Source organism: Erinaceus europaeus, chromosome 1 (genome assembly GCF_950295315.1).
Source record: "Erinaceus europaeus chromosome 1, mEriEur2.1, whole genome shotgun sequence".
Classification (NCBI taxonomy): Eukaryota; Metazoa; Chordata; class Mammalia; order Eulipotyphla; family Erinaceidae; genus Erinaceus; species Erinaceus europaeus.
In genome coordinates, this window is record NC_080162.1 from 73,628,368 (window position 1) to 73,654,676 (window position 26,309).

The window sequence follows — 26,309 nt, forward strand, 5'->3', positions numbered from 1 at the left end:
CCAATTTGCCTTGCCTCCAAATGGGACATTGACTGTATTGCCACAACCAAATACGACAATTGGCTGGGCAAGAAATCTATGATCTGTGAAGTACCTATGAAGTACCAAAATTCATCAGGAGAAATAGGTTCTGCCTCTAATTAGCAATGAGATTCCTACTACAGGACAGTCCTCAGGACTGGAATCTGGGAAACTCATGAGCTCACCAGGGTCTGTGTAAGTCTGCCATACAATTTTATGTCAAGCCTTTGCTCTCTCTAATCCTCAGTTTCTCCATCCATTCATTGAAGTCTCCCTAGTTCCAGCCTACTAGACCATACAGGGAGAATGAGTGACTTGCCCAAAATCACAGAGCCAGGAGGTCAGGAGGAATGAGATTCTTCTGAGTGTAGTATATTTTCTGTACAAAAACACCCATGGTTTGCCTGCATAGACAGAAGGATCAGTACTCCATCCCAGTCTGCCCACAGCCCCCCAACAATATTGTCTGCCCGCTCACCACATTGACAAAAAAATAGTTGGGGGACAAACACCAGGAAGTAACTATACAAGAAATCCAGTGGTGGATTCATAAGAAGGGCTTCCCAAGATGGATGATACCCCTAGTATCAATATTCCTCAGGGACAGTGAGGAAGCTAATGGCCAAGTTTCTTGTCCTTTCAGGGCACCACGTAGGGATATCACATCTCCAGTTGTTCTCTGCCTGTTTGCTGGCTGCTCAAGTGTCAGAATCCCAGGAGAGACTCTTACCTGCCCAGCCTATAGGCAGTTATCTGTGGACACCACACATTAGCTCTGGCCAGAGGACAACATAAAGAATTCAAACACGACCACTGGGTACATGGCAACAGTGTCTACCCTATTTTGTGTTTGACACACATTCCCAGATGCAGGTTTTTGTACAAGTGATTACATCCCTCCAGAGAAAATCAGGTGATAGTTTTAACTGGGAACTTCTGCTTTTGTGTCCTAGGCATCAGCTTTGTGGTCTCTCTGTAGATTTGTATCACCACAAGCCCTACAATACTCAGGGCCTGGTTTTAGGTGGGTACAAGGCCACAAATTTGAGGCTTTAGAAAGGATTTTGTTTTCCCAGAAACATATGTAGGCCTAACCCAGACACAAATATGTGTCTATGGGAAACCAAACTTCCCCCACCCTTACTCCAGAGGCTCTGTTCTCTGGCACCTTCCAGCAGGTATGACCTGACACACACACTCAGAATGAAGATAATGATGGTGGTGATAAAGATAGCCGGCATTTTTTTGAGACACTTGACCAGGTATCTGACCTCCCCACTCTCATAGACTGGTACTGGTAATAGCTCCATTCCACAGGCAATAAAAGTGAGGCTTACAGATCCTCAGTGAATCATTCAAAGTCACATAGCTGGTAAACAGTGTGGACTCCTAGCAGAATCAACTGTTAGAGCTGTGAGAAACACACACACACACACACACACACACACACACACACACACCATCTAAGGCACAAGATCATTTTACAGGTGAAGAAAGTGAAGCCCATAAGAAGGAAGAGGCTAAGGACAGGCACTTGTGCATTATTTAAACTCTCCCACTGTGGTTTCCTGTGCTTCCATTTGTTGGCCACATGGAGGAAAACACCCCTGTACCTATTCCATAGATGTGACACCACAGCACAGCAAAGGGAATGTTGTTGAGCAGCAGATCTGGGATTCCAGCAAGGGCCTTCTAGACTAAGCCTACATTTTACCCCTCTCCCAGAGCACTCAGATTCTTGTCTGGCTCCTACACCCTTGGACGGTGCTTTGCTGTGGGGGCGAGGGCTCTATTTTACTCCTGGCTACTTGGCCAGGCCCACCAGGGAGCCTGCCTAAGCTTGCTGCCTCTTAAACCAAGGGCACTCAGTGGGTGGTCAGGAGTTAGCTCTCTGGAGGCCACTGGCCCAAAGGAGAAGACATTGGCAGAGAGGCCAGTGCTGAAGCCTCCTACCCGATGAGAGGCTGAGACCTGCTAGGGCCTCAGGAGCTGGGACAGCTTCTCTTGGGCATGGCCTCCCTGGAGGAATTGGGTTCAAGTCCCATCTACTCTTTGACTCACATCTGTTCAGCAGGATTCTGGACTCAGTAGTTGAAAAGGACCCTTTTTTAAAAAATTTTTTTATATTTATTTAATTTTCCCTTTTGTTGCCCTTGTTTTTTTATTGTTGTTGTAATTATTGTTGTTGTTATTGATGTCACTGTTGGATAGGACAAAGAGAAATGGAGAGAGGAGGGGAAGACAGAGAGGGGGAGAGAAAGATAGACACCTGCAGACTTGCTTCCCCACCTGTGAAGTGACCCCCCTGCAAGTGGGGAGCCAGGGGCTTGAACCGGGATCCTTAACGTCTGTCCTTGTGCTTTGCACGTGTGCCAAGTGTGCTTAACCTACTAAGCTACCGCCCGACTCCCCAAAAAGGACCCTTTTTAATGTGGCACCAAGGAATGAACTCAGGACCTCGTGTCTAATACCACTGCTGAGCAGCCTCCAGGGCCAATTTTTCCCATTATTTTCATTTAGAGGAGAGAGTAGGGTAAGAAGGAAGAAAATGAAGGGGCATTTTAGCGACCGTTTACCACCCAAAACCTTGTACATGGTAAGTCATGTAGTCTTACCAAATGAGCTACATCCATGCTCAACTAAGCACCTTTTCAACTCTGACAGTGTAGAATTCTATCATGTCTGTATGTTGCTGAGTTAATAGAAACTGGGAAGAACAATCTTACCATAGCCTTTATAGGGTAGAAGTCCAGGCACAGAGTTGGACTCCCAGCTCAGTGTCTCACCAGGGTGAAATAAAACTCATAGGCTGGGCTGTGAATCTTTGTGGAGGTTCAGGCATCTTCTGAGCTTATTCAGATGGCCCACAAAGTTTAATTCTTGCAATTACTGATTTTTAAAAATTATTTACTTATGAGACAGTGAGAACCAGAGCATAACTTGGTATGTGCAGTGTTGGTGATCAAACACAGGACCTCTTATGTGAGAGTCTAATGTTTTATCTATTGTACCACCTCCCAGACCATGTGGCTGATGGATTGAAGTAACATTCCCTTGCTTGCTGTTTGCTGGGGGGAGGGGGGGGTCACTCTCAGTCTCGAGAGGCAACTGAGAACTGAGCTTTCCTTTATGTCTCTATCTAGCTTCCCACACCCAATATTCTCCCTGTGGTTTCATCCTCAGAGTAGATCTGGAATCTGACACTCTCCTCTCCGTTGCCTCTACCCCAGTCCAGCCTCATCCTTGGCCTCCCTGCTCTCTCCTTTGCTCTCTGAATCCCACCTGGTAGCTGGGGAGTGGGGGTTGCAGGGGACCAGAGAAGTGGGCATTAAAATATACATCTGGGGAGTCAGGCAGTAGCACAGCAGGTTAAGCAGAAGTGGCGTGAAGCGCAAGGACCAACCAGTTTAAGGGTCCTGGTTCAAGCCCCAGCTCCCCACCTGCAAGAGGAGTCACTTCACAGGTGGTGAAGCAGGTCTGCAGGTGTCTATCTTTCTCTCCCCCTCTCTGTCTTCCCCTCCTCTCTCCATTTCTCTCTGTCCTAGCTAACAATGATGACATTAATAACAACAATAATGACTACAACAATAAAAAAACATGGGCAACAAAAGGGAAAATAAATATTATATATATATACATCTGATCCACACACCTCTGCTCAGGCCCTTCCAGGAGTTCTCAGAGTAAAAACCAACATCCTTACCATAGCCTACAGGACCCAATGCCTCCATCCCTCTTTCATATTGGCACCCCATCCCCCCACCCATCACTCTCCCCCTCCACACTGAGTTCATGCTGTTCCCTCAAATACATTAGTCACAACATCACCATCCTGTTTCCTCTGCCTTGAGCACTCTTCTCCACAGACATCCACAAGTTTCCTTCCAGCCTCTGCTGAAATGTCACCTGGTTGATGGTATCTGTCCTGACCACCTTATCAAAAAGCATGAGCCCAAGCTGGGAGACAGCATAATGGTTATGCAAAGAGGCTTTCATGCCTGAAGCTCAAAGGTCCCAGATTCAATCCTCAGCACCACCATAAACCAGACCTGAGCAGTGCTCTGGTCTCTCTCCCTCTCTCTGTACCTCTCATTAAAAAAAAGAAAGAAAGAAAGAAAGAAAGAAAGAAAGAAAGAAAGAAAGAAAGAAAGAAAGACTATTAAAAGAAAAAAGAAGCATAATCCCAACTTCTAGTAAAGGCATAAATACACTTATTACTAGGCCAAGCAAGTCAATTCCAAGATATTCCAAGAAACGAAAATATATGTGCACACAAAGACTTGTACATGAGCATTCATAGCAATTTGTAACGATCAACAAGAAGAAACAGTCCAGATGTCCATCACCAAAATAGGTAAATGAACAAGACATGAGCCACTCATGTCATGGGAAACCCAGCCATAAAAACCCACTACAACATGGAAGAATCTTGGATGTAGCCAGATTCCATTTATATATAAAGTCCAGGGGAAAGAAAAAAAAAAAAGCAAACCTAGTCTACCTAGTCTACAGTGAAAGAAAAGTAAGAAGATTCTTCCTACATAGGAATTAGGACTGACTACAAAGGGGCATAAAGAAACTTGATGGAATGACAGAAATCTTCTATAACTTGTCTGTAGTGGGGGATACATAGATGTGTACAGCTATCAGAAATAACTGAACTGTGCAGAATTGTACCCCTCTTATCCTATGGTCTTGTCAGTGTTTCCATTTTATAAATAAAAATAATAATAATAACTGAACTATATACCTAAAGTGGGTTAATTTTATTGTGTATCTATTATGCACATCTAGAAAGGGATAGAATCTAGCATCTTTCTACCCACCCACTTCCCTGCTCATTATTCTTCATAGCATTTCCATTCTCTTGTTTGTATTACTTATCTCTCCAGGAGGAAATTTCATTTGTTCTCTGCTCAGTTGCCAGTGTCCAGAAGAATATTTGGCACATAGTATGCACTTAATGATATTTGGATGGGTGGATGGATGGGTGGATGGATGGATGGATGGATGGACGGACAGATAGATACAAGGATAGATGCATGGGGTGGATGGATGGGTACATGCATGCATGCATGGATGAGTGGGTGAATGAATTCAGTCTCTGGAAGCTCAGAAATAGTTGACAAGGATGGTTGTTTTGAAATGTCCATACACCCACCCAGAGGTTGCATGCCAAACACCAGAGCAGCAGAGCCTGTGAGACTGTGGGAAGTATCATCATTCCATCCAGGGCTGTGTCACCGCACAGGCATTTGAACGACGCCATCCCTGGGGCTACGTCATGCCCACTACCAGCCTTGGCAGACAGCCCATCGTGGATCCTGCTGCCCATTGGTTGAGGTTTCCTGTGAGTGCTATGCATGTGGAAACCAAAATATTACTGGAGTGGGTGGAGTCACAAACCCAAGCTGAGAAAGTCTAGTATGTGGCATGTGGTTGTCCCAGGGAATGGTGTGGAGGAGACCAAACCTGCAGGCTTGATGTTTGTCTGGATGTCTGTTTCAGGTTTCAAGCTATTTTATGTCACCTTTATTTTTGGGTCAGGGAAAGCACTTGTATGGGAAAGGTCCCAGATTTGATCCCTGGTACCACCATATGCTAGAGCTGAGAAGTGCCCTGGTTAACAACAACAACAAAAAAAAACTTTTGTGGCCAGAGAAGTGGCTCAATAATCGAGCATAAGATTTATCTCTGGGTTTTGGTCCCCAGCACTGTGCCAGAGTGGTGCTTTAGTCTATTTTTCTACCTCTATCTTTATCTCCCTGTCATAAAATAAACACATCTTTAAATTTATTCTATTTTTTTCTGCATGAATAATACCACATGGCTCCAAGTTCACAAGGTATGGAAGTCAGAAGTGAGTCTCCCTTCCACCCTTGGCTCTACATGCAGCCAGGGTGTAGGGCCCCCTGTGGAACTCTCCAGGGAAATGTGGCACCAGGACAAGAGTGTGTGGACAGATATTCCTACCCCCACTTACAGTAACACACTATGTCTGCTGGCCCATGTCTTGTTCTGTTCACTGAACGACATTAAGTGAACCAGGGCATCTTTTCAATGGCCACACAGAATTCCACTGTTTAGCTAGGTCTGAGCTGATGTCACCACTTCTCTTAGATGGATAGTTCCAACTATTTGCTATTGCAAACCATGGAATATTAAATAAAATCACACCTTTTGTATGGGGCATGTTTCCATTTAACTAGTTACTTGCCCACATTTCAACAGTGAGAGAATAGCACACTAAAATTTACTTTTGTAAAGAACTTGATTCCTCTGAGAAGTCAGAACCTTTGGCCCCACTGGGCCTACTTCCTCAGAGGCTAGCAGGTAGGCTGGGGCAGGGTCCCCACTACCCCCTCGAGCTGAGGCAGGCCCTATCCATTCATCTCCACCACACTCTGTCTTGCTAAGGGTGTAACACTGAGATTCAGATGGGAGTGACACAGCAACAACCCAGAACGGTGAGTGCTGAGACCTCAGCTGCCTCTGAACTCCCTTTTCTGCTCTTATCCAAACCCCCCCACCCATGACTGTGTGAACTTATCATACTCCTTCACTCTCCTGATACTGTGCTAGAGGAGATGGTCATGGACCTCATAGTGCAATGGCACCCATTCCCAGGAACAAACTCTCCTGAGAGCACTTTACTCTCCATAGACATTCATTAACTGGTTTGTATATGCTGACTTTCCCAATGACTCAAATGCTTAAATATTAGCAACTAACTACTTCTTTTCAGCCTGGTCACTGCATAAAGTCTGACTTCTGATAGTGTTCAGGGCTGAGGGATTTGTCTTGTTGACAACAGGGGCCCAATAATCTACCTAGTTAGGGGGTAACAAAGACAGAATCTTAACTCTAGGAGCTGTTAACCATCACATCTCACCAGAGACCTAGGAGGAAGCAGTGAAGGTAGGTCAGTAATAGTAAAGTTCATTTTTGGTCATGCCACTCTATACAGGTTCATATGTGTTCTCTCTCTAATGTCTCTCTCTAATCTCTCTCTCTCTCTCTCACTATCTGACAGGGCAGGCTGTGTCCAGCTTAGGGTCCAACAGTAACTGCACCATATTCTAATACTGTAACTTTCAATATCATCTTTGAGTCTCAGTGTCCCCATGGTGTATAGTATCTACAGTAGAAGATGAAAATAGATTAAGAAAGAGCTTTGCAAGCTACAAAGGCTGCAGGCATGTAAAGGACTAAGGGATTTGCTCCACAGTGCACAGAGGAAGGAGGTGGGCAGGAAGGTTGGGGACTTCCAACAGGCTGGTTTGCCCTTAAGAACCTCCCAGAGCTGTCTGGCCCAGCTGTCAGGCAGTCTCCTGCTCAACCCAGAGCCAGGCTGGCAGGCTCCAGACAGAGCCCTCTGGCTCCAGCTGGATGCCACAGTGAGGAAAGGAGAATGACCTAAGCTATTTTCATCCTCAAGAGAGCCAAAGAGAGAGTTGCAGCTCCTTTCTTCCCTCATAGACCTTGTTCCTTCTGTAGCCTAGAATCTTCCTTTCCAAACCCAGAATCCCCAGAGAGCACAAATGCCTCACAGAATAACTAAGGAACAGAAATTAAATTATTGTTCTAGATAACCCTAACTAGACTTGAACCCAGACATCCTTATTTCCAGAAATCAGTTCTTTCCAGCATGCAATTTATTTACTAATTCTTTCATCCAGTAAATGTTTACTAAATGCCTACTATCCCCAAGAAAACTGAACAGCCTAGAGAAAAGTTAAGGATTGTTCCTTCCCTTTTTTTTTTTTTTTCTTTCTTCCTCTCTTCCTTCTTAAAGCTGTATTCAAATGCAACGTTAGCAAGCAAAAAAAAAAAAATCAAGTAGATTTTATGGACTCTGTTTACTGTATGTCAAGGGATGCTGTTTGTTCCTGTAGCAAGAAAAATAAACCAAGATAGAAAACTAGAGACTACTGGTTGTCTAGTTGGTGAGGGCAGTGAGTGAGTGGGTGGTGACATGTGGACAAGTGAGCTGAGTCATGTGAATGGGTGATCAAAACACAAGCAGAAGTTTAAAAGAAAAAATCAGTGCTCATTAAATTTTGTGCTTGTTGAATTTAAAACCTTGGGATTACCATGTGGATAAACTAGAGCTAGCTTATGAAGAAACTGGAAGCATCCCCAGTCAACTGCCAAACATAGGAGTAAGTTCCTTCAGCACCATCCAGACCAAGCTGACTACAACCATCTGAATGAGCTGTGAACTTCCCACTGAGCACAGAACAAACTGCCAAATCCTAGAATTATAGGCTAATAAATCATTGTTTTAGGTCCCTAGATTTAGGTTTTTTGTTATATAGCAAAAATTAACTGATATACACAAATGGTGCAGGTAACAACTCTATACACATGCACACAAGTGTATACAAGTGACCTACAGTGGAAAATCTTTCAGCACCCACAAAGACATCCACACATCCTTTACAGATCTCATGCACACACCCAGATATCCAGCCATCACCTAACCCAACACACAGCTTTAACCAGATCACTCTCGAGAATATTTACATGTCAGTGTACATACCAGTGTGGGAATGGATGGGCCAACATTGCCCAGGTTTAACATCCCCAGCATAGTATTAGGCATAGAGAAAAGCCTAGCAGACTTTCGCTGAATGAGTGAATAAATAAAGCAAAGGACACAGAATGAGGTTGGCATCAGTAAGGAGCCATTGTGAAAGCACTCCAGTAGGTCAATGGAGAGGCCTAGCAGCAAGGGAAATTTTCAATTGTTACCCCTCTTAGAGACCCACATAGGCAAGACACTCACAAATACATACAGATTATATTTGAGCACTTCAGACATGTTTATACTGTTTTGTTTTTAAGAAGAAGTGTTTTCTAAAGCACTTGAAGCACTTCAGGAAGGAAATTGAAAACAATAAAGTGTCCTCTGTGTGTAACTATAGAGGAATAGAGGATGTCAGAGAATTAAAGATGGCTTAAGAGGAAATGAAGGGAATAAAAAGCAAAACAGGTAGTAACTCCAGGAAGAACAAAGAGTTTCACAAGAAAGGAAGCATAACTGTATTAGCAGATTTGACTTGGCTGGAAACAATATTTATATAATCTCAATATAAAAAACATTAAACCTCCATTTAATTGGAACCTCTGATAAGTGTAGATTTAAAGAAAAGAATGAAAAAAAAGTTCATGTAAAGCAACAACAATAAAAATTTAAAATGGGGAAAAGAACTAGATGCACTCTTCACCAAAGAAGACATTCAGATATCAACAGACATATAAACAAATGCCCAAAGTCACTGACTATTGGAAAAATGCAAATCAAGACCACAGTGAGATACCACCTCACAACTTTGAGAATAATCTACATAAAAGGGGACAGAAGCAACAAGTGTTGGCAAGTATGTAGATAGTAAAGAATCCTCTGTGATGACAGAGGACCTAGTGGGGGTTGTATTGTTATATGAAAAGCTGGGAAATGTTATGCACGTACGAACTATTGCATTTACTGTCGAATGTAAAACATTAATTCCCTAATAAAGAAATTTAAAAAAGAAAGAAAGAAGGAAAGAAAGAAAGAAAAGAATCCTCTATACTGTTAGAAATGTAAATTGCTTTAGCCCTATGGAAAAGTTTGGATATTCCTCAAAATATTAAAAATGGAGCTACCATATAGCTTGGCAAATCCTCTTCTAGGCATCTATCCAAATAACACACAGAGATCTATGCATGTGTATGTTCATGGCAATACTATTTGTAATAGTTGAAATTTTGAAAAAAAAAAAGTTTAAGTGCCCAACAAGAGATGAGTAACTAAAGAAGTTGTGATATATATACGCAATGGAATACTATACAGCTATAGGAAATAATAAAAGTTTCTCTTTTGCTACAACATGAAAGAAAGTGGAAGGAATTTATGTTGAGTGAAATAAGCCAGAAGGAAAAGATGAATATCAAATAATCTCACCCATAGGTGGGACCTGAGTAACATACAAAGGAAAATACAGGGTGAAAACATCAATAAATAAAATATGGAAAATGTGATCTGATACAGCCAATCCAGGGACTCAGAAGTGGGAAGAGGAGTTGCTAAGGGTGTGGTAGGTATCTAGTACCTTGTAGTGGAGGAGGATTCCAGTTTAGCAGAGGGTGAGATGTGCTGACATCTACCTCAGGGAGATGTGAAACTGTACCTTTGTGGCAACAACAATCTTATCAATCAATCATTCCTCTATAAAATGATTTGAAGTTGAAAAAAAGTTCAAATAATAATGATCATTCTAAAAAAATAACTACTTAACTGGAAAATATGCATTATTCCAGCCACTTTATCTCTTCTAACAATTCAATAATTTATTCTCACAAATGAAGCAACTAAAGCACATGGAAGTTGTCATTTGCCCAAGTCATGTGGCCAATAAAAGGAAGGGAAGGCTAGTTTCATTCCAACTGGGCTTCAGAAGCTACACAGTGAAGACATAAAACAAGAAAGTTATTCCTAATTAGTTATCTAGAATTAATCCAGAAAATGACAGGAAAAGTGTGTTTCTTTGCAATATGAAAGAAAATATCTGAAGAAATAGGTAAGAGAGTTGGATATAGCTGCTTTGGGGGAGCAAGGGTGGGAGTTGGCAGGACACTCAGCAAAAAGGACTGTTTTTTATTTGTACTATTTATAAATAAATCCATGAGATAGGGACAAGAATAGACAGGAAATGGGAACAAGGGGACTTTCTTTTTTTTATTTTTTTATATTTATTTATTTTCCCTTTTGTTGCCCTTGTTGTTGTTCTTTGTTGTTATAGTTATTTATTATTGTTGTTGTTATTGATGTTGTTATTTTTAGGACAGAGAGAAATAGAGAGAGGAGGGGAAGACAGAGAGGGGGAGAGAATGATAGACACCTGCAGACCTGCTTCACCGCCTGTGAAGCAACTCCCTTGCAGGTGGGGAGCTGGGGGCTCGAACCGGGATCCTCATGCCAGTCCTTGTGCTCTGCGCCACATGCTCTCAACACGCTGTGCTACCACCTAACTCCCACAAGGGAACTTTATATGGTGATGGTGTTGCTTTACAACTGACTGAGGCTTGCAGAACATTATGCACTTGTCTAAAATCAGCAAATGATACTTTTAAGCTCTAGTATAGTGCATTTCACTGTATGAAAAATTACCTTAACCTCTCCCTACCAAAAAAATTTATGAAAAACAAATATTGAACTCTGATGATACGCATGCTAATGTCTTTATGGAGAATTGTACTGATGTCTGCAATTAACTTTGAAAAGCTTTCCCCAAATAAGCTGTCTTAATAGATGCATCAAAAAATTATTAATAATTATGTATCTAATAGGTGGGTATGAAAATACTCATTATATAATTCTTTTGACTTCAAGTTTGAAATTTTTTCTTAATAAAGTGTTTAGAAAATATATGAGTATAATATCTAAAAATATATTCTCTCCTGACCTAGAGGACCCAGATATCTCTAAGGCCTCCCATGTGCAGGTCTGGGGTGGAGGACTGTCACTGTGCTCTCACCTATGTCCCCAATCTACCTGGGATCCTAAAACTAGGGACCTGGAGCCTTATTCCCCAGTCCCTTCCTGCTTCCCCGAGACATAGGGGGTCAAGCAGGGTGAGGTTTTCTTCCCTGGTCCCCCGAGAATGTCTCAAAGCAGAACCAGAACTAGTTCTGCCAGGGACACATGGCCTGAAGCTATGCCCCCTCTTGCACCAAAAGTGTAAACTGAGGTCCTGCATGTGGGACAGGTGCCTTTCCCTGGGACCCATCACACCTTCATGACAGTAGTGAGCAACCAGGTTGCTGGTCTCCCAAGTCCACATGCATATAATTAGCTGGTGGGAAATAGATCAGGGAACAGATCTCATCTCTGCCTAATTAGGGGCTAGGCAGCTGGGGCCAGTCTGGCCTGAGGAGCTGCTCCCGGGCCTGGCAGCCCCAGGGGAGGGGGCAGCAGCTGCAGACCCTCTGAGGGACTAAAACAGCAGGAAGTTGCTTGATCACTGCCCCCTGAATATTAACTAAAGGCAGAACAAAAGAGGGGCTGTTTCTGCTGATCTCCAGGCTGGCAGGTTGGGAACAGAGAGTGGCAGAAGGCCTTAACTATGCCCTCCAAGAATCTCCACATGGGGGCACAGAAGCCTTCCCCATCAACGGCTCTGGTCAGAGAGGTTACTACTTAGTTAAAACTGGCACCTTCCCCACTTCCAGGAATCCCTGCTTGCTCTCTCCCCAAGATAATCCCCCCCCCAAAAAAAAAAAAAAAAACCTTCTTGGCTAACCTGACTTAATTCCTAGGGACAGCTCTGGTCTTAGGGCAGCTCCCTGAACTGCTCCAGATAAAGGGCCTGATGTGCTTCCAGTACATTCCCTTCCTCCAGACTAGGGTTGGGTCCACATCTGTCCTACCTACTGCTGGACACTTTACAGGTGGAAAAAAACAAACATCTTCCAGGAAAGTGAGGTATATATGTCTGGATAATCAGGGAGCCAGAGTGCTGTTGGTATGTTCAGCAGTCCAGGTTGTGGCCCCAGGCTACTGTACAGAACTGTTCTACGATCGCCCACAAGCCACTACCTTCCTTTGAAATGACTTCTTTTTTTTTCCTCCCGGGTTATGGCTAGAGCTCAGTGCTGGTACTACAGATCCAGTGCTCCTCCTGGCAGCCTTTTTTATTTTTAAATTGGATAAAGCAAGGGAAACTGAGAGAGAAAGGGGAGATAGAGAGGAAGAGAGATATAGACCTGCAGACCTGCTTTACCACTCATGAAACATCTTCCTGCAGGTGAGGAGGGGCTCGAAACTGGGTCCTTAAACTTAATACTATGTGTGTTTAACCATGTGTGCCACCACCCGGCCCCCCTTGAGATGACTAAGGTGATCCTCAAAAGGTCACCTTTAGGATTCAATGAGTGGGTATGTGTGAAGAGACTGAGCCCAGCATGTAAACCTCCTTCAGGAATAAAGGATCAAGCCAGGTGGTAGTGCACCTGGTTGACTGCACATTACAATGCATAAGGACCCAGGTTCAAGTCCCTGGGTCCCCACCTGCAGGAGGGAAGCTTTGTAAGTGGTGAAGCAGGGCTGCAGGTGTCTCTTGTATCTCTTCCTATCTCCCCCTTCCCTCTTGATTTCTGGCTATTTCTATCCAATAAACAAATAAAGATAATTAAAAAAAAAAAAAAAAGAATAAGGATCACCTAGTCCATCACCCACTAGCCCTATGGCTTGAAAAAGTTCAATGTCTTCCCATGTAAAATGCAGCTAACGCAGCTTGAGTGTCTAGGGGTGCTACCAGGTGATCATGAATGACATTGTTCAGAACAGAATTCTGGCCAGATTACCAAAAAAAGCTGATCTATAACATCTGAGCAGTGTAACACCACCTCTACAGAGCCTGCCCAGATAACCTCCACCATTCCTCTAGCATGAGAACTAGGAGTCTTTTGACCAACCTGCACAGCCAAACCTGCTGGGTACTTGTGGCACATTATTGTCCTTGTGTCTCAGTCTCATCAGTGTCCACTCTCATGTGCAGAACATGCTCCTCGCCTCTACCCCAGTTCTTTGTTTCCTCAAACTGCCCAGCCCACTCTATCAGGCAGACAGCTGGACTGACCTGAATGTTTGTCAACAGCCTGACAGAAATCTCTTTATTCTTAAAATAAAACCGACTTTAAAACCTGTCACGAGGGTCCCCATTAGAACTTCCTGTTTCTGAGTACTGCAGCCAAGGCAGCCTGCAGAAAAGGAAGCACCACCCAGCTCCTTCCACTCCCACCCTGGGCGTGGACAAAGGCCACCCAGGCTTCCACCCTTTGTGTACCTGCCGTAGCAGGTAGTAACCCTAAGGGGAGACTGGAAGAAACGGAGTCCTCAGAGTTTAGTGCCAGCTGTCTCCTCCCCGCTTCTCCTGTCCCAAAGAGAACTTTGTTGTCCAACTCTCTCATTGAGACCAAGAGAAAAAGAGAGAGAGGGAGTGAGAGACTTGCTTGCTCACGGTCACCCTGAATTGGGGATAAGGTCACTCATTCCTTTTACACTGTCAACCAAGTCCCTCTTTCTCCTCCAAGATCTCACACTTTGAAACCCCAACCTATGGTCTATATGACTTCAAGTTCAGGGTTGGCCATCTCTGAGCTTCCTGTATCCTTAGCCAACACCTCCATGGTGAGTGTCGGCTGTCTCCCACATGTGAAGAACTGGGCAGAGGGTGAGAAAGGACAGAACACCATGGTTGGGGAGGATCATGTGCCCATCCGTCTTCTGTTGCAGTTTCCCTTTCTCATTCAGGAGAAAGACCCTAGTCTTTGCACCAGCTTTATCCCAGCTCACTCTGTGGCTGGACCTAATTCCTCCCTTTTGAGGGAGGCCCACCAGCCTTCCAGAGGGTATAACGGGACTCCTGTGGGGCAAGTGTCAGGCCCACCAGCCACCAACCTCATGCTTCACCTGGGTAGACAGCTACTGAGATTTGAAGGCCGTACCCCAAGACTCTCCCACCCTGCCCCTTGTAAACACAGAAGAGTCTGATGGCCCAGATTTTGAAAAACAAGCATTCATGTTTATTCACCAAGAAGAGGAAAATCAGAGCAGTGCAGATTCCTAACCAGTCCTCTTATCTGCTCCTATGCTAAGGAGCAGAAGTGGATAAATCATTCCTCCCCACCCCCACCCCCACCCCCACCCCAGGGTGAGTTCCCAGGGAACCAGGACCACTGTTTAAAGAAGAGGAAGTCAGAAAACACAGACAAGGAAGGAAGAAGCAGACCCAGGGTAGACAGGTCTGATGAAGTCCCTTGGCCCTTCATTCTCTGTGGAACGGTGTGTGTGTGTGTGTGTGTGTGTGTGTGTGTGTGTGTGTGTGTGTGTCAAATCCAAACCCACAAGAGGAAGCATGGGCTCATTCATGTCAAAACCCCTACATGTGAGGAGCAAGGGATGGTCCAAGTTCGAGAGGCAAGTCTCTCCCGGGTCAGTCCTTGATAAATATACATGCTGGTCCAATCTCTGAGCCTTAGCCTCCATAAACTCAAACTATGCCACAGACTGGTCTGCTCCAACCCAGGGCATGGATACAGGAGAGGTCAAGGGGCCAAGGGCCTTTTAGATCTGTTCTATGGCCAATGCCAAATCCATTGATCTAGCCCTCGGCTGCTGGGGTCTCCCGAGCTTGACGCAACCCATACAGCCACTTAATCACACGGGCATTGCGTTCTACCACAGAAACTCCATAGGGGACACGCTCCTGGGCCCGCTCCTCAACAGTGGCAGAACTACGGTGGGAACAGCCTCCCTCAGAACTACCCGGCCCAGCACTGGGCCCAGCCAGGGACACGATGTCTGAGCTGGCCAAAGCCAGGTGAGCCACACCCAGGCCCCGAGCTTCCTCTGGGTCCAGCCCACAGAAGTTGAAAAATCGTTCCAGATCAGCTGCTGCCCGGGAGAAGCGCTCACTCAAGTCTGACTTGGAGCGTTGCAAGCCTGGGGTCCTGGCAGGGCTAGGAGAGATGGCAGTGTCTGGCGATGGGCAGTGCAGGGCAGGTGAGGCAGGCAAGGGGCGGACATCCACTCGTCGAACTGCAGCAGTACTGGACGATGGGCGTTGAGGGGTGGCTAGGGACGTCTGGCAGACTCCCTCTGCCCGTCCTGGGGTACGACTAACCTCAACAGGGGACACTGGGCTATCACACAAGTTGATGAGGCTGCTAAGGATGTCCAGGTCCAGCTGAGGTCGGCGGCCAGGGCCAGGCAGGGCTCGCCGGCTAGGAGTGAGCACAGTGCGACGAGTCCCAGGGCTGAAGAGTGGTTGTTTAGACAGCAAGGGCTGCACAGGTTCCTGGCGGGTATTGGCCACATGCAGGCTCTTGACATATTTGGCCTTGTCAGCCTCCAGGCGCTCGACTGCACTGGGTTTCCGAGCTCCACTATCTGTTGGTCTCCGTAGCAGGTAGCCAGGGACTTTGGTCCGTAAGCGGAAAGGTGGGGCCTGAGGGTCTCGGGCGCCAGGATTCAGAGTGTCCACAGGCATGGCTGTTACATACCCTGATGGCTTCAACCTGAGACCGGAGAAATGAAGAAACCGAGATTCGGGCACAAAATTAGCAGCTGGACACCGGCAATGGCTGCAGGGCAGGAAAGAAAAGAAATGGGCAGAGCATGCTCAGACAAAGGCTCTCAGCAGATTCAAAGAGCCTGAAGACGCCTTCCTATTAAAAGGTAAAGACCACGCCCCTGACTCATAGAGAACCAATCACCACGCAGGAGCCGCCAAAGACGGGCCTGTGGTTCCTCCCATGTTACCCGCCCTCCTTCTCCCAAGGACCAGATTCTGCCTGCCAAAGCTGAGAGAATAGGTTTCATTGGCAGCCTAAGGAGAAAAGAAGCAAAGTGGTGCTCTTTTTAAAGGTAGCACAGTAGGCTCCCATCCTGTGTGCTGAGGACCAGGAGGCCCACACACGGTTCTCTTAACAGCTCCATTTTGTGGATGAGGAAGCTGAAGCCCAGAGAGGCGGCCAATTCAATTAAGCTACTCTAGGAAGTCAGTGGTTCTGCTGATGGCCTCCAAGCAGATGCAGGGTTCTTAGATGACCAAGAGAAAAGGCTCCAATCCTACAGCCCACATTTCTACAGTAAGCCTGGTTTACCACCTCTACACCCCTCATCCATCCGGGCAGGAAGCTTCCCTGTGCCATCCACCCACCCGCCTAGACATGCCAGGCCCCAGGCACAGAAGCAGAGATTGTGGGGGAGGAGTGTAGAAAAATCCCCACCCCCAGCAGTATAGTCCAGAAACCATCAGCTTCCAGCACGGGACTCCAATGTCAGGTCCACAAAGATGTACAGCTGCCTGTCTGATGGAAATGCCAACTGTTAACAATACTGCTCCAAGAGGAGCTAGAAACACCCAAGTTCACATAGCCCTGCTTGAGGGCACTCAGCAAACTCAGCTCTGCCAAGCAGCAATGAGATTGGCACCCACAGGCAGGAGAGAGAGCCCACACCTGGGTGCACATGAGATCACACAATCACTTAAGCATCAGAGCCTAGTATCTTTGGCATTATGCCAAGAAAGGGTTTGAATCACAAAGTGATCACAAAGGATTTGTATTCAACTTCTACACCCTCCCCCCAAGACAGGCCAGGAACCAGAAAAATCATAAACACCAAGCCCTGATCCTTCTCATCTGTCAAGTGGAGGAGGGGAACTTTGTATAGCTGTCCCCAAGAGGATCTGAAATTCAGGCCATCTAGACTTGTGTTGTCTAATGCAATAGCCAGTAGTTAGATATGATTACTCAACCTAAGCTCTAAATTCCAATTAAATACAGTTCAGTTCCTGAATCACACTAGCCACATTTCTAGCACTAAAGAGCCATGCATGGCCAGTGGTCACTACTCTAGACAGTGCAAATTACAGCATCCCCATCCATGACAGTGAAGTAAATTGGATGGTTTCACCTACACACCTAAAATTCCGGGAGGGGGCATCTGGATTGGGAGCTGGAAACAGAAAATGAATCCCTACTGTGTGCTACACATTGAAAACCATCTTCTCCTATGATTCTCTGATGACTCTGTGACATAGGTCATTGTCACTTCATTTTTACAGCTCGAGAAACTGAGACTCAGAGAAGTAATCAACCTATAAATAATCAGTCTAAAGAAGACTGACATTCCTATGAAACCTAATTCACTCACCAGCTCCATGGGAGCTGTCTATTTTATTCAGTGTATCTATTTCAAGATATTGCTCTTGATGCATAATAGGTATTCAGTAAATGATCATTGAATTCAAGTGCCTGTGGAGGTCAAGTATAAACTAGATGGAGATAAACTAGAGGAGATACAGCCAACATACTATAGGCATCAGAGTAAAAAGACAGTAAAAGCAGAATGTTCTAGGAAACCAAAATTCAGAACTTAATGAAAAAAAAATTTATATGAACACTTCATGGGTTTGCACATTATCCTTGTGTAGAAGCCACACTCATTTCTGTAATGTTCTAAATGAGCACTACATGAAAATTCTAGTTCTTAATTTTAGTATATCCAGTAACCCTTCTAAAACATGTGGGTGGGGGAGATAGCATAACGGTTATGCAAAAAGACTCTTAAATCTGAGGCACCACAGATGCCAGGTTCAATCTCCCACTTCACCATAAGCCAGAGGTGAGCAGTAACCTGGTAAAAAATAAATAATAATAATAAAGCAATACATGTACAGGGCAGACATATCTGACATCCCCCACCTCCATATTTGACTCCAGCAATCAGTCTAAAGACCGCTGCAGTGAAGCAAGTTGAGAAAAGAATCTTGAGGGCTGGGGAGAGAGCAGAATAGTTACGCAAAAAGACTTTCATGCCTGAGGAAGCAAAGGGCACACATTCAATCCCCGGCACCACCACAAGGCAGAGCTGATAAGTACTCAGGTAAAATAAATAAATAAATAAATAATAAACAGTGCTCACAAGGCAGGTGGGATAGTGTCGGGTGGGAAAAGAAGGCTGCCCCACTAAGGCCTACTGCCTGGAGTCCTCAGGCTGAAGACTGGTAGGAAAGGCAGCCTAGTAGGGCCCAGACGAGGTAACTAGACTTTGCCCCACCCCCGGGTTGCAGCCTCTCAAACCAGTCCAACCCGTTGGCAATTCCTTCTCTGGCACCATCCCGGTATAAAAAGGGAGGAAGGAGGTCAAATGGGCAGGGCCTGGGCAGAAGCCCCCGAGAGCCAAGACTGGAGTCCCTGTCCACCTCGAGCCGGGCACACTGACCCCAGGGGCTCCACAGACAGAATCTCCGGATTTGGCTCTGGGGCCGCAGGCGCGCTAGCCTAGGGATAGCGCATCCGCCTGCGGTGCGCCTTGCGCAAGCAGCTGTGCCTCACACAAACTCGATTTCCTTATCTGTGAAACGCAGTTAAAAATAGACCTTCCTGAACCTCCAGGTCTCTGAAAGGATACAGAGATAAAACAGGTCGAGGACTTTCCTTAGTACCTGGGGAAAAAAAAAGAAAAAGAAAAAAGCCATGCTCCAAGAAAAGAACCTGGCTCCTGGATTTTATAGTGACTTTGACGAGTCAGCTCCGCAGACCTCGCCGCCCCCCACCCCCTAGGGTAAGCCCCCTCCGGAAGGGTCTGACCTAGTCTGAACTGTAGACAACAGAAACACAAGATAAAAAAACGAATCAGTGAGCCGAGCTGAACACGCCCGTTTCACAGGTGCGCAAACGGAGGCTCGGTGCCTCCAGCGAATCGAAACTAAGTCCCAGTCTCCAGGTGGGAGGGCTTAGTCCCCCTCTCTGGGGCCTCCTCTCACAGCCCAACGACCAGGCAACGGATTTCAAGCGTTGCCCCCAAAATGCTTCCCCAAAAACATCGGCCTGATCCCTTCATGTCAGCATTCCCCTGGCTTGCAGCTTGGCCCCCTCACCCCCGCCCCTGCTCCCCTCGGGGTCAGCTCAGCAGACTGCAAAGAGGAATGTGGGTGAGCTGCGCTCTAGCTCCTGCCTTCCCCATTTCCAGGCAGTTCCGGGGAGTCCCAGTGGCCGCTGAGGCGCGCTGTGCTTCAATGGTCATTCGCCACCGGCCTCTGAGCCCATGCTGGCTGGCTGGCTCTTAAGTAAGGAAGTTAGAGCACCGCTCTCTTGGGGAGAAGGGGGTGTCCCCCAGCTGCTGCCTTCCACTCCTGCCGGGCGCCAGCGGGTTCAGAGCCCAAACCTACCTCGAAGCACTCGCGCCACTGCCCGCGCTCCTCCCGCCGGTCCACCTGGGGCTCAGGTAGCTCGCGCTTGCGCAACTTCCGGCGCCTGGCGAACCCGCCGGCCCAGGCTTCACCCCAGCAGGAAAAAACGAAAGCCTGGCAGCTGCCCGAACCGAGCCCAGGCGTGAGGGCAGTAGGCTGGGCGCCGGGACCCACTCCGACCCGCCCCAACTACCTCAGGAAGTTCTTCCCAGAACCTGGCCCACCCTCTCCAAAGCCAGGCTCAGCACAACCACACATCTGGCTCATACAATCCTCAAGGCCCACTGAGGCAGGTGTACCCATCTCACAGACGAAAGAACTGAGTTACACTTCGCTGTATACAGTCTCTATAGCACTACCAATTAACGTTGCTATATCAGGCACGGAAAAAAGTGCCTTTCCTGGTATTGATGGACCCATTTCCATTTCCCAGCACCCCACAGGAGGTGTGACCTCTGATTAATGGATAAAAGAGGCTAGGCTGAGTCAGTTGCCTAAAACCTCTTAGGAGTTCAATTTAGGGACTTTCCCTCTAGACCAAGCCTTAATGCCACTCCTTTCTACCTGTATGTCCTTGAGTAGGCTGCCAGACCGCTCTGGTGGGTTCCATTCTGTCTATGCGGAGAGCCCCCTGCACCCCCATTCCAGGCCTGGGTAGGACATGTTTTTAGGACTTGAGAGTGCCCACAGAAGCTCGATGCAAGTCATAAACACTAGTATCAGCATCAACAATAGTCACCATAATAATGAGTTTCTGGATGCCAGGCTCAGCATTTAATCAAATCTTTGTGCCCCACCCACTCCCCAAAGGGTGAAAGAATTTTATTCCCATTTTTTAAATGAGGCTGTAGCCTTACGGGAAGAAATCTGCATAAGAAAGGTGACTGTCTCCCCTGCTAGCCCAAGCCCTACTTGTCAGTTCAGGTGGCACATTTGATTAGACAGTTTCCACTGAGATTCTGAGGTCCAGAAAAGGAGGTGCCCACCTGAGCCCTGGGGATGGGAGCCCAATTCCACCTGGGAACCTGATAGGTGCTACATGGTGGAAGGAGGGGGGCAGGAAGTGATTCAGAGCAGCTCTCCTACCACTGGGAGTGAGTCAGCTCCAAGTTCTTCAAACCCTGTGGCCTGCTTTTAAGGGAATAGGGGAGGCATCAATACTATCACACACGCCACAATGGCCTGCTGGATCCCTGCCTGACCCTCCAGGGAGATAACATTTGTAGCATTGTGGGGGGTTAGTAAAATACTAACAGTGGGTGGGGGTAGACAGCATAATGGTTATGCAAAGAGACTCTCCTCCCTGAGGCTCCAAAGTTCCAGGTTCAATCCCCCCCACCACCTCCATGAGCCAGAGCTAATCAGTGCTCTGGTTAAAAATAAATAAAAAATAAAAATAAATAATAATATACTAATAGTAGTGAAAGCAAAACAAGAATTGCAATGTTCATAATCAACTAGGCAAAGGCTTTCTGAGTACTTTCTTTGTACTTAATACTGGTGTAAGCTCCTCAAGTAAGACACGCCATTTAAACCTTACATCTACCTGTCAGGCAGGTACTGTGATTATGCTCATTTTGCAGTAGAGAAAACAGAAGCACATGACCTCAGGGGTTCTTGCCTGAAATCATCTAGCTAGTAAACTGCTGAGCCAGGATCTGAACCTAGAGGGATTCTGGAGTGGGAGTGGGACTGAGGGAAAGTGGCAAGAAGGAGACAAAGTCTTTAATGTTCAGCTCTGGCCACTCACCAGAGCACAGCCTCCCTCTAGATTTCAGAGGGAAAAACAAATCAGCTTAGGAAAGACTCCTTGGCTATGGTCTTGGGTCTCAGGTTCCACAGCTATAAGTGGGCACAATAATGGCAATGTTTTCCCAACAGGTATCAAAGCTCATCACTGCTTGACCTTAAGCCCCCTATAGTTTCTCATCACCTTAGTATGAAATAAACCTTCCACTCAGACTTTAGAGATCCATTCTACTTCTGAGTATAAAACCAAAAGAACTGAGAGTAGGGACTGAACTGATAATTACAGACCAATATTTATTGCAACATTATTTGCAATAGCCAAAAGTGGAAGCAACCCAAATGTCTACTAGATAACTAAAATGTAGTGGAACATAATACAGTGGAATATACTTAATCTTGAAAGGGAAGGAAATTTTGACACATGCTGCAGAATGGATGAAACTTTAAGATATTGTGCAAAGTGAAATAAAAGAAAAATTTGTATTATTTCTCTTAAATGAGGTACCTAAAGTAGTCAAATTCACAGAATCAGAAAGTGGACTAAGGTTATTAGGGGATAAAATGGGGGAGTTAATGTTTAACAGGGACAGAACTTCCATCTGGGAAGATGAAGTGTTCTGTAAGTGGGTAGTGGTGACAGCTGCACAACAATGTGAATGTGCCTAATGCCACTAAGCTGGCATCTTAAAGATGGCTAAAATGGTAATCTTTACTTCATATATATTTTACCAAAAAATAGAAACTCGTCCATATTCAAATTCCAGCTCTCAGAAGCCCTGTACAAATTGCTGCTTTCTCTTGCAGCAGTATCCAGCTTACATCATAAAATTGCAGGAATTAAGTGAGTTCATAACTGTCAAGTACTTAACACACTTTAAGTGTTGGGGATTGAGAGGTATGGGTGATTTTTATTCGTTGTTGAAGCGGCAGATGGTGTGGTTTCTGATGTTTATCAGTCTTATGGCATTCTGCCTACCTATTCCACCCTTTCCCTTCACCTGCTTCTCCCTTTAGCTTCCACAGAAGCGTGGTCCAGACTTGGACAGAGACAGGGAGGCTCTCACCTATCACAAGAGGATCATGAAGGCTCCAGGCAGGGGGCAGGGAGCAAAGAACCAGCCAGCAGGACAGCCTCAGCTCTATTTCAGCCCAGCTGTCCAGGTCACAGACACCCAGCTGTGCATCCATAGGACCAGTCACACCCCACACTATTTCTGGAGTTTCCCCAGACACTTGTGTTCCAGCCTGTCTAGAGTCAACTTTGCCCAGGGCAGCCTTGCACAAACCTTACAGTGGAGGCGGTGAGTGAGTTGACAGTGAGTTGATGGAGGGGTGTGGGTGCAGCCACCTAAGAGATTAAGCCCCATTTGGCCTATTAACAGCTTGTCTCCACCAATTCAATCCTCTGGGTGTCAGTTTGCACCTTAGGCTGCAAAACAGAGAGAGGGGCTTGTAATTGAGACTGAAAGAGAAACACCACATGCAGAAACTAAGAGAAGGGCTGGCACTCAGGATGGGGAAAGTGGGGGTTTGGGAAGATCCACAAGTTTCTGTCTTGATTGCTCTCTACAGACCTGTGCTCACTTTGGATCACATCAGTACTTTCTTCTTTAGGCTCAGAAAAGTGAAAAATCTGCCAGAGTCACAGCAAGTCTGTGATAGACCACAGGGGGGTTGAGGGTGAGAGGGGAAATGATAGATAGATCAATAGATAGATAGATAGATAAATAGGGTTTTCAATCATCTGATACATGCTCATAATACAAAAGTCAAAAGCAAGAAGGGAAATGAAATAATAACATCTCCCTCCCACTCCTGCCCCCAGTCACAGTTCCCTTCCCTGAAGGAAGTGTGATCAGATAGCTGTATGTCCTTTATATGTAGCCTTTAGCTACATACAAACAACAATGGAGATATACTCTTTTTATTTTTTTACACAAATGGCAGCATGTTATCTGTATACTTTTCACTTTATACTTTTGTTATATTACTTATAACTTAACATAACTTAATAAATATCTGCTGTGTAGCTATTAGTATATCATATGAAAAGATTCCAACAGCCCCTAAAGTATCTAGTCTCTCCCAATTACAAGTCACACTTCAGCCTCACTGCACTTCACATTATTCAAAGAAGTGGGGGGAGGAGTGGAAGGGACTTGTAATTGTGACAGAGATGATGGACTACACTCCATATTGATGGTCAATAAATATTAGTTTTGTTTGTTTTTTGATAGAGAGGCAGGGAGAGAATGAAAGAGACCACAGCTTCCTTCAGTGCAGTGGGGGCCCAGCTTGAACCTGGGTGGCATATGGCAAAGCAACACACTATCCAAGTGAACATTTTCACTGACCCTAAATGTTAGATTTTGTTATTTTACTTTTTTTTTTTCACCTCCTCAATTTTGAACTGGAGAGGAGTACCTCACTTGCTTCATCATAGCTCCTTTTGTTGTTTTTTTTTTTGCCTCCAAGATTGTTGCTGGGGCTCGATGCCTGCACTGTGAATCCACTGCTCCTGGAGGCTTTTTTTTTCCTGATAATTTATTTTTTTAATTCTTTTTTTTTTTTATTTCTTCATTGGGGAATTAATGTTTTACATTCAACAGTAAATACAATAGTTTGAACATGCATAACATTTCCCAGTTTTCCATAAGACAATACAACCCCCACTAGTTCTTCTGTCGTCCTTCTTGGATCTGTATTCTCCCCACCCGCCCACCCCAGAGTCTTTTACTTTGGTGCAATACGCCAATTCCATTTCAGGTTCTACTTGTGTTTTCTCTTCTGATCTTGTTTTTCAACTTCTGCCTGAGAGTGAGATCATCCCATACTCATACTTCTGTTTCTGACTTATTTCACTTAACATGAATTTTTCAAGGTCCATCCAAGATCAGCTGAAAATGGTGAAGTCACCATTTTTTACAGCTGAGTAGTATTTCGTTGTGTATATATACCACAACTTGCTCAGCCACTCATCTGTTGTTGGACACCTGGGTTGCTTCCAGGTTTTGGCTATTACAAATTGTGCTGCCAAGAACATATGTGTACACAGATCTTTTTGGATGGGTGTGTTGGATTATCCTGGAGGCTATTTTTCCCCTTTTGTTGCCCTTGCTGTTTATCATTATTGGATAGTACAATGAGAAATCGAAAGAGGAGGGGAAGACAGAGAGGGGGAGAGAAAGATAGACACCTGCAGACCTGCTTCACTGCCTGTGAAGGGACCCCCCCCCCCACAGATGGGGAGCCAGGGGCTCAAACCGGGACCCAGTCCACCAGTCCTTGTGCTCTTAACCCGCTGTGCTACCGCCCAGCCCCCATAGCTCCTTCTTGTCTCACATTCCAGTCAGGGAAAACAATAAACTCTCTAGTAAATGAAATGATGGAACATCAGATGTGGTGAGTGTTACTGAGAGAAACAAAATCGGGAAGGAGAGGACAGGGCATTTGAAGGCAATGAATTTGTTGAAAAAATGAAAGACTTGTTTTCTTTCTGAGTTCCCCACGTCAAGAAAAGGGTTAAGGGAAATAAGTAACTCCCCTTGACAAGATTCAAGACTCTCAAATGTTATGATTCTGAGTGCCTTAAGATTCTAAGGCTGAAGCCAAGAGACTTAACTTCTTAGAACCTTAGTTTGCCTATCTAAAAAAGGAAGCCTACTATAATAAGGGGAAGTAGCGTCCAGAGGAAGGAAAAGAAGGAAGACTCCAAGGTCTCCTGTGTTAAGGTTTCAAATGGGATCGATTCCATCTACCCTTTTCCCCCAACCTGTGGCAGAGTCCCTAGAGTCCCCCCAGCAATTCCTGGGTCACAGCATTTCTGGCTCATTGTGCATTATGCACCAGAAAGTCAGTCCCGCACATTCCTTGCCCTCTCCCCAATCTCCAGAAAGACAGCACAAATGCCAAGCGTTGTGAATAATGACAGGTGCCCAGAAGGGCATCCCAGGGTGGTGGAGGGGTGGTCGCGGGGTGGGACTAGAGGGAGGGGAATCCTTATTGGACTCCACGGGGATGAGGACCTCTCCGGGTCAGTATAGAGCTACTGCTGGGCTAAAGCTTGCGAGGTGCAACAGAAAGACCTGAGCCGGATTATTATCTACCAGATGTCTCCAGGTTAGGACATTAAACGCTCTAAACCCCTGCATTCTCATCTGCTGACGCCGCCTTCGCTCAGGTTGAACAGAGTGAACACATCCACCTCACAGCACCTGTCCGTCAACAGAGCCCCGCGCCCAGGCCCCACCTGCTTCCGGAACCCCGCGCACCCACACCTGAAGGCCACGCTGGGGTAGTCCCCACTGGTCGGATGCTGGTAGGAGTGGGGCTGACAGCTCGAAACCCGGCTCGGGATGGCCGTTACCAACGAACCTGAGTAGGCCCCGGCTCCGCAGAGCGACCCGAAGAGATCTTTTAGGAGCTGTCCTCTGCAGCCGCAATGAATAGGGAAACCTGACAAGTCACAAGCCACCGCTGGAGCAAAGGCCCCAGCAACAACGAGATTCCCCTCCCCGTCGTCGGAATGGTTTGCCCCGGACATCCTGATTGGTTCCTCACTTCCGTTCGAACGTCGCGCCGCCTGGGTTGCCAGGCGACCGTTTCGCTTCAGACTTTAGCTGACACTCCGGGTAGTGGAGCTCGGCCCCGCCCCCTCCCTTGTTCTCAGGTTCTTCCCGCAGCGTATTTAGCTGCCGGCTTCTATTTCTATTGTGGATTTGGAAGAGTCACTACTTACTGTCCTTGGGCTGATTTCTATCCCAGATTTGGCAAGCCCCCTTCTCTTTCTAT

The 26,309-nt window shown here is 46.0% G+C and overlaps 2 protein-coding genes across 9 annotated transcripts in view; both read right to left on the reverse strand.

Annotated features, from left to right (window-relative positions):
- LOC107522507 (large ribosomal subunit protein uL15-like) overlaps nucleotides 1–25,934 on the reverse strand; it is a 125,190-nt gene extending 99,256 nt beyond the window's left edge. Inside the window, exon 1 of one of the 2 annotated variants that reach the window (XM_060187827.1) lies at nucleotides 19,749–19,882. The gene's annotated coding sequence lies outside the window, so the exon portion shown is untranslated. Of the gene's footprint in view, nucleotides 1–19,748; nucleotides 19,883–25,795 lie in introns of those variants that run through there. The other variant, XM_060187824.1, reaches the window with a different exon arrangement.
- On the reverse strand, nucleotides 14,701–25,926 carry FAM110A (family with sequence similarity 110 member A). Of its 7 annotated transcripts, none has more exons than XM_060187777.1 (3): nucleotides 19,749–19,883; nucleotides 17,729–17,829; nucleotides 14,701–16,152 (listed from the first exon to the last, which is right to left on the reverse strand). In XM_060187777.1, the coding sequence occupies exon 3, from the start codon at nucleotides 16,056–16,058 to the stop codon at nucleotides 15,171–15,173; it is 888 nt and encodes a 295-aa protein (XP_060043760.1). In that variant the 5' UTR covers nucleotides 16,059–16,152; nucleotides 17,729–17,829; nucleotides 19,749–19,883; the 3' UTR covers nucleotides 14,701–15,170. The 7 variants fall into 7 exon arrangements, with proteins under 7 accessions (XP_060043760.1, XP_060043765.1, XP_016043602.1 ...); XM_060187782.1 differs by lacking the exon at nucleotides 19,749–19,883 and adding an exon at nucleotides 18,280–18,323; XM_016188116.2 differs by lacking the exons at nucleotides 17,729–17,829; nucleotides 19,749–19,883 and adding an exon at nucleotides 25,796–25,926.
- Nucleotides 25,935–26,309: the final 375 nt, after the last annotated feature.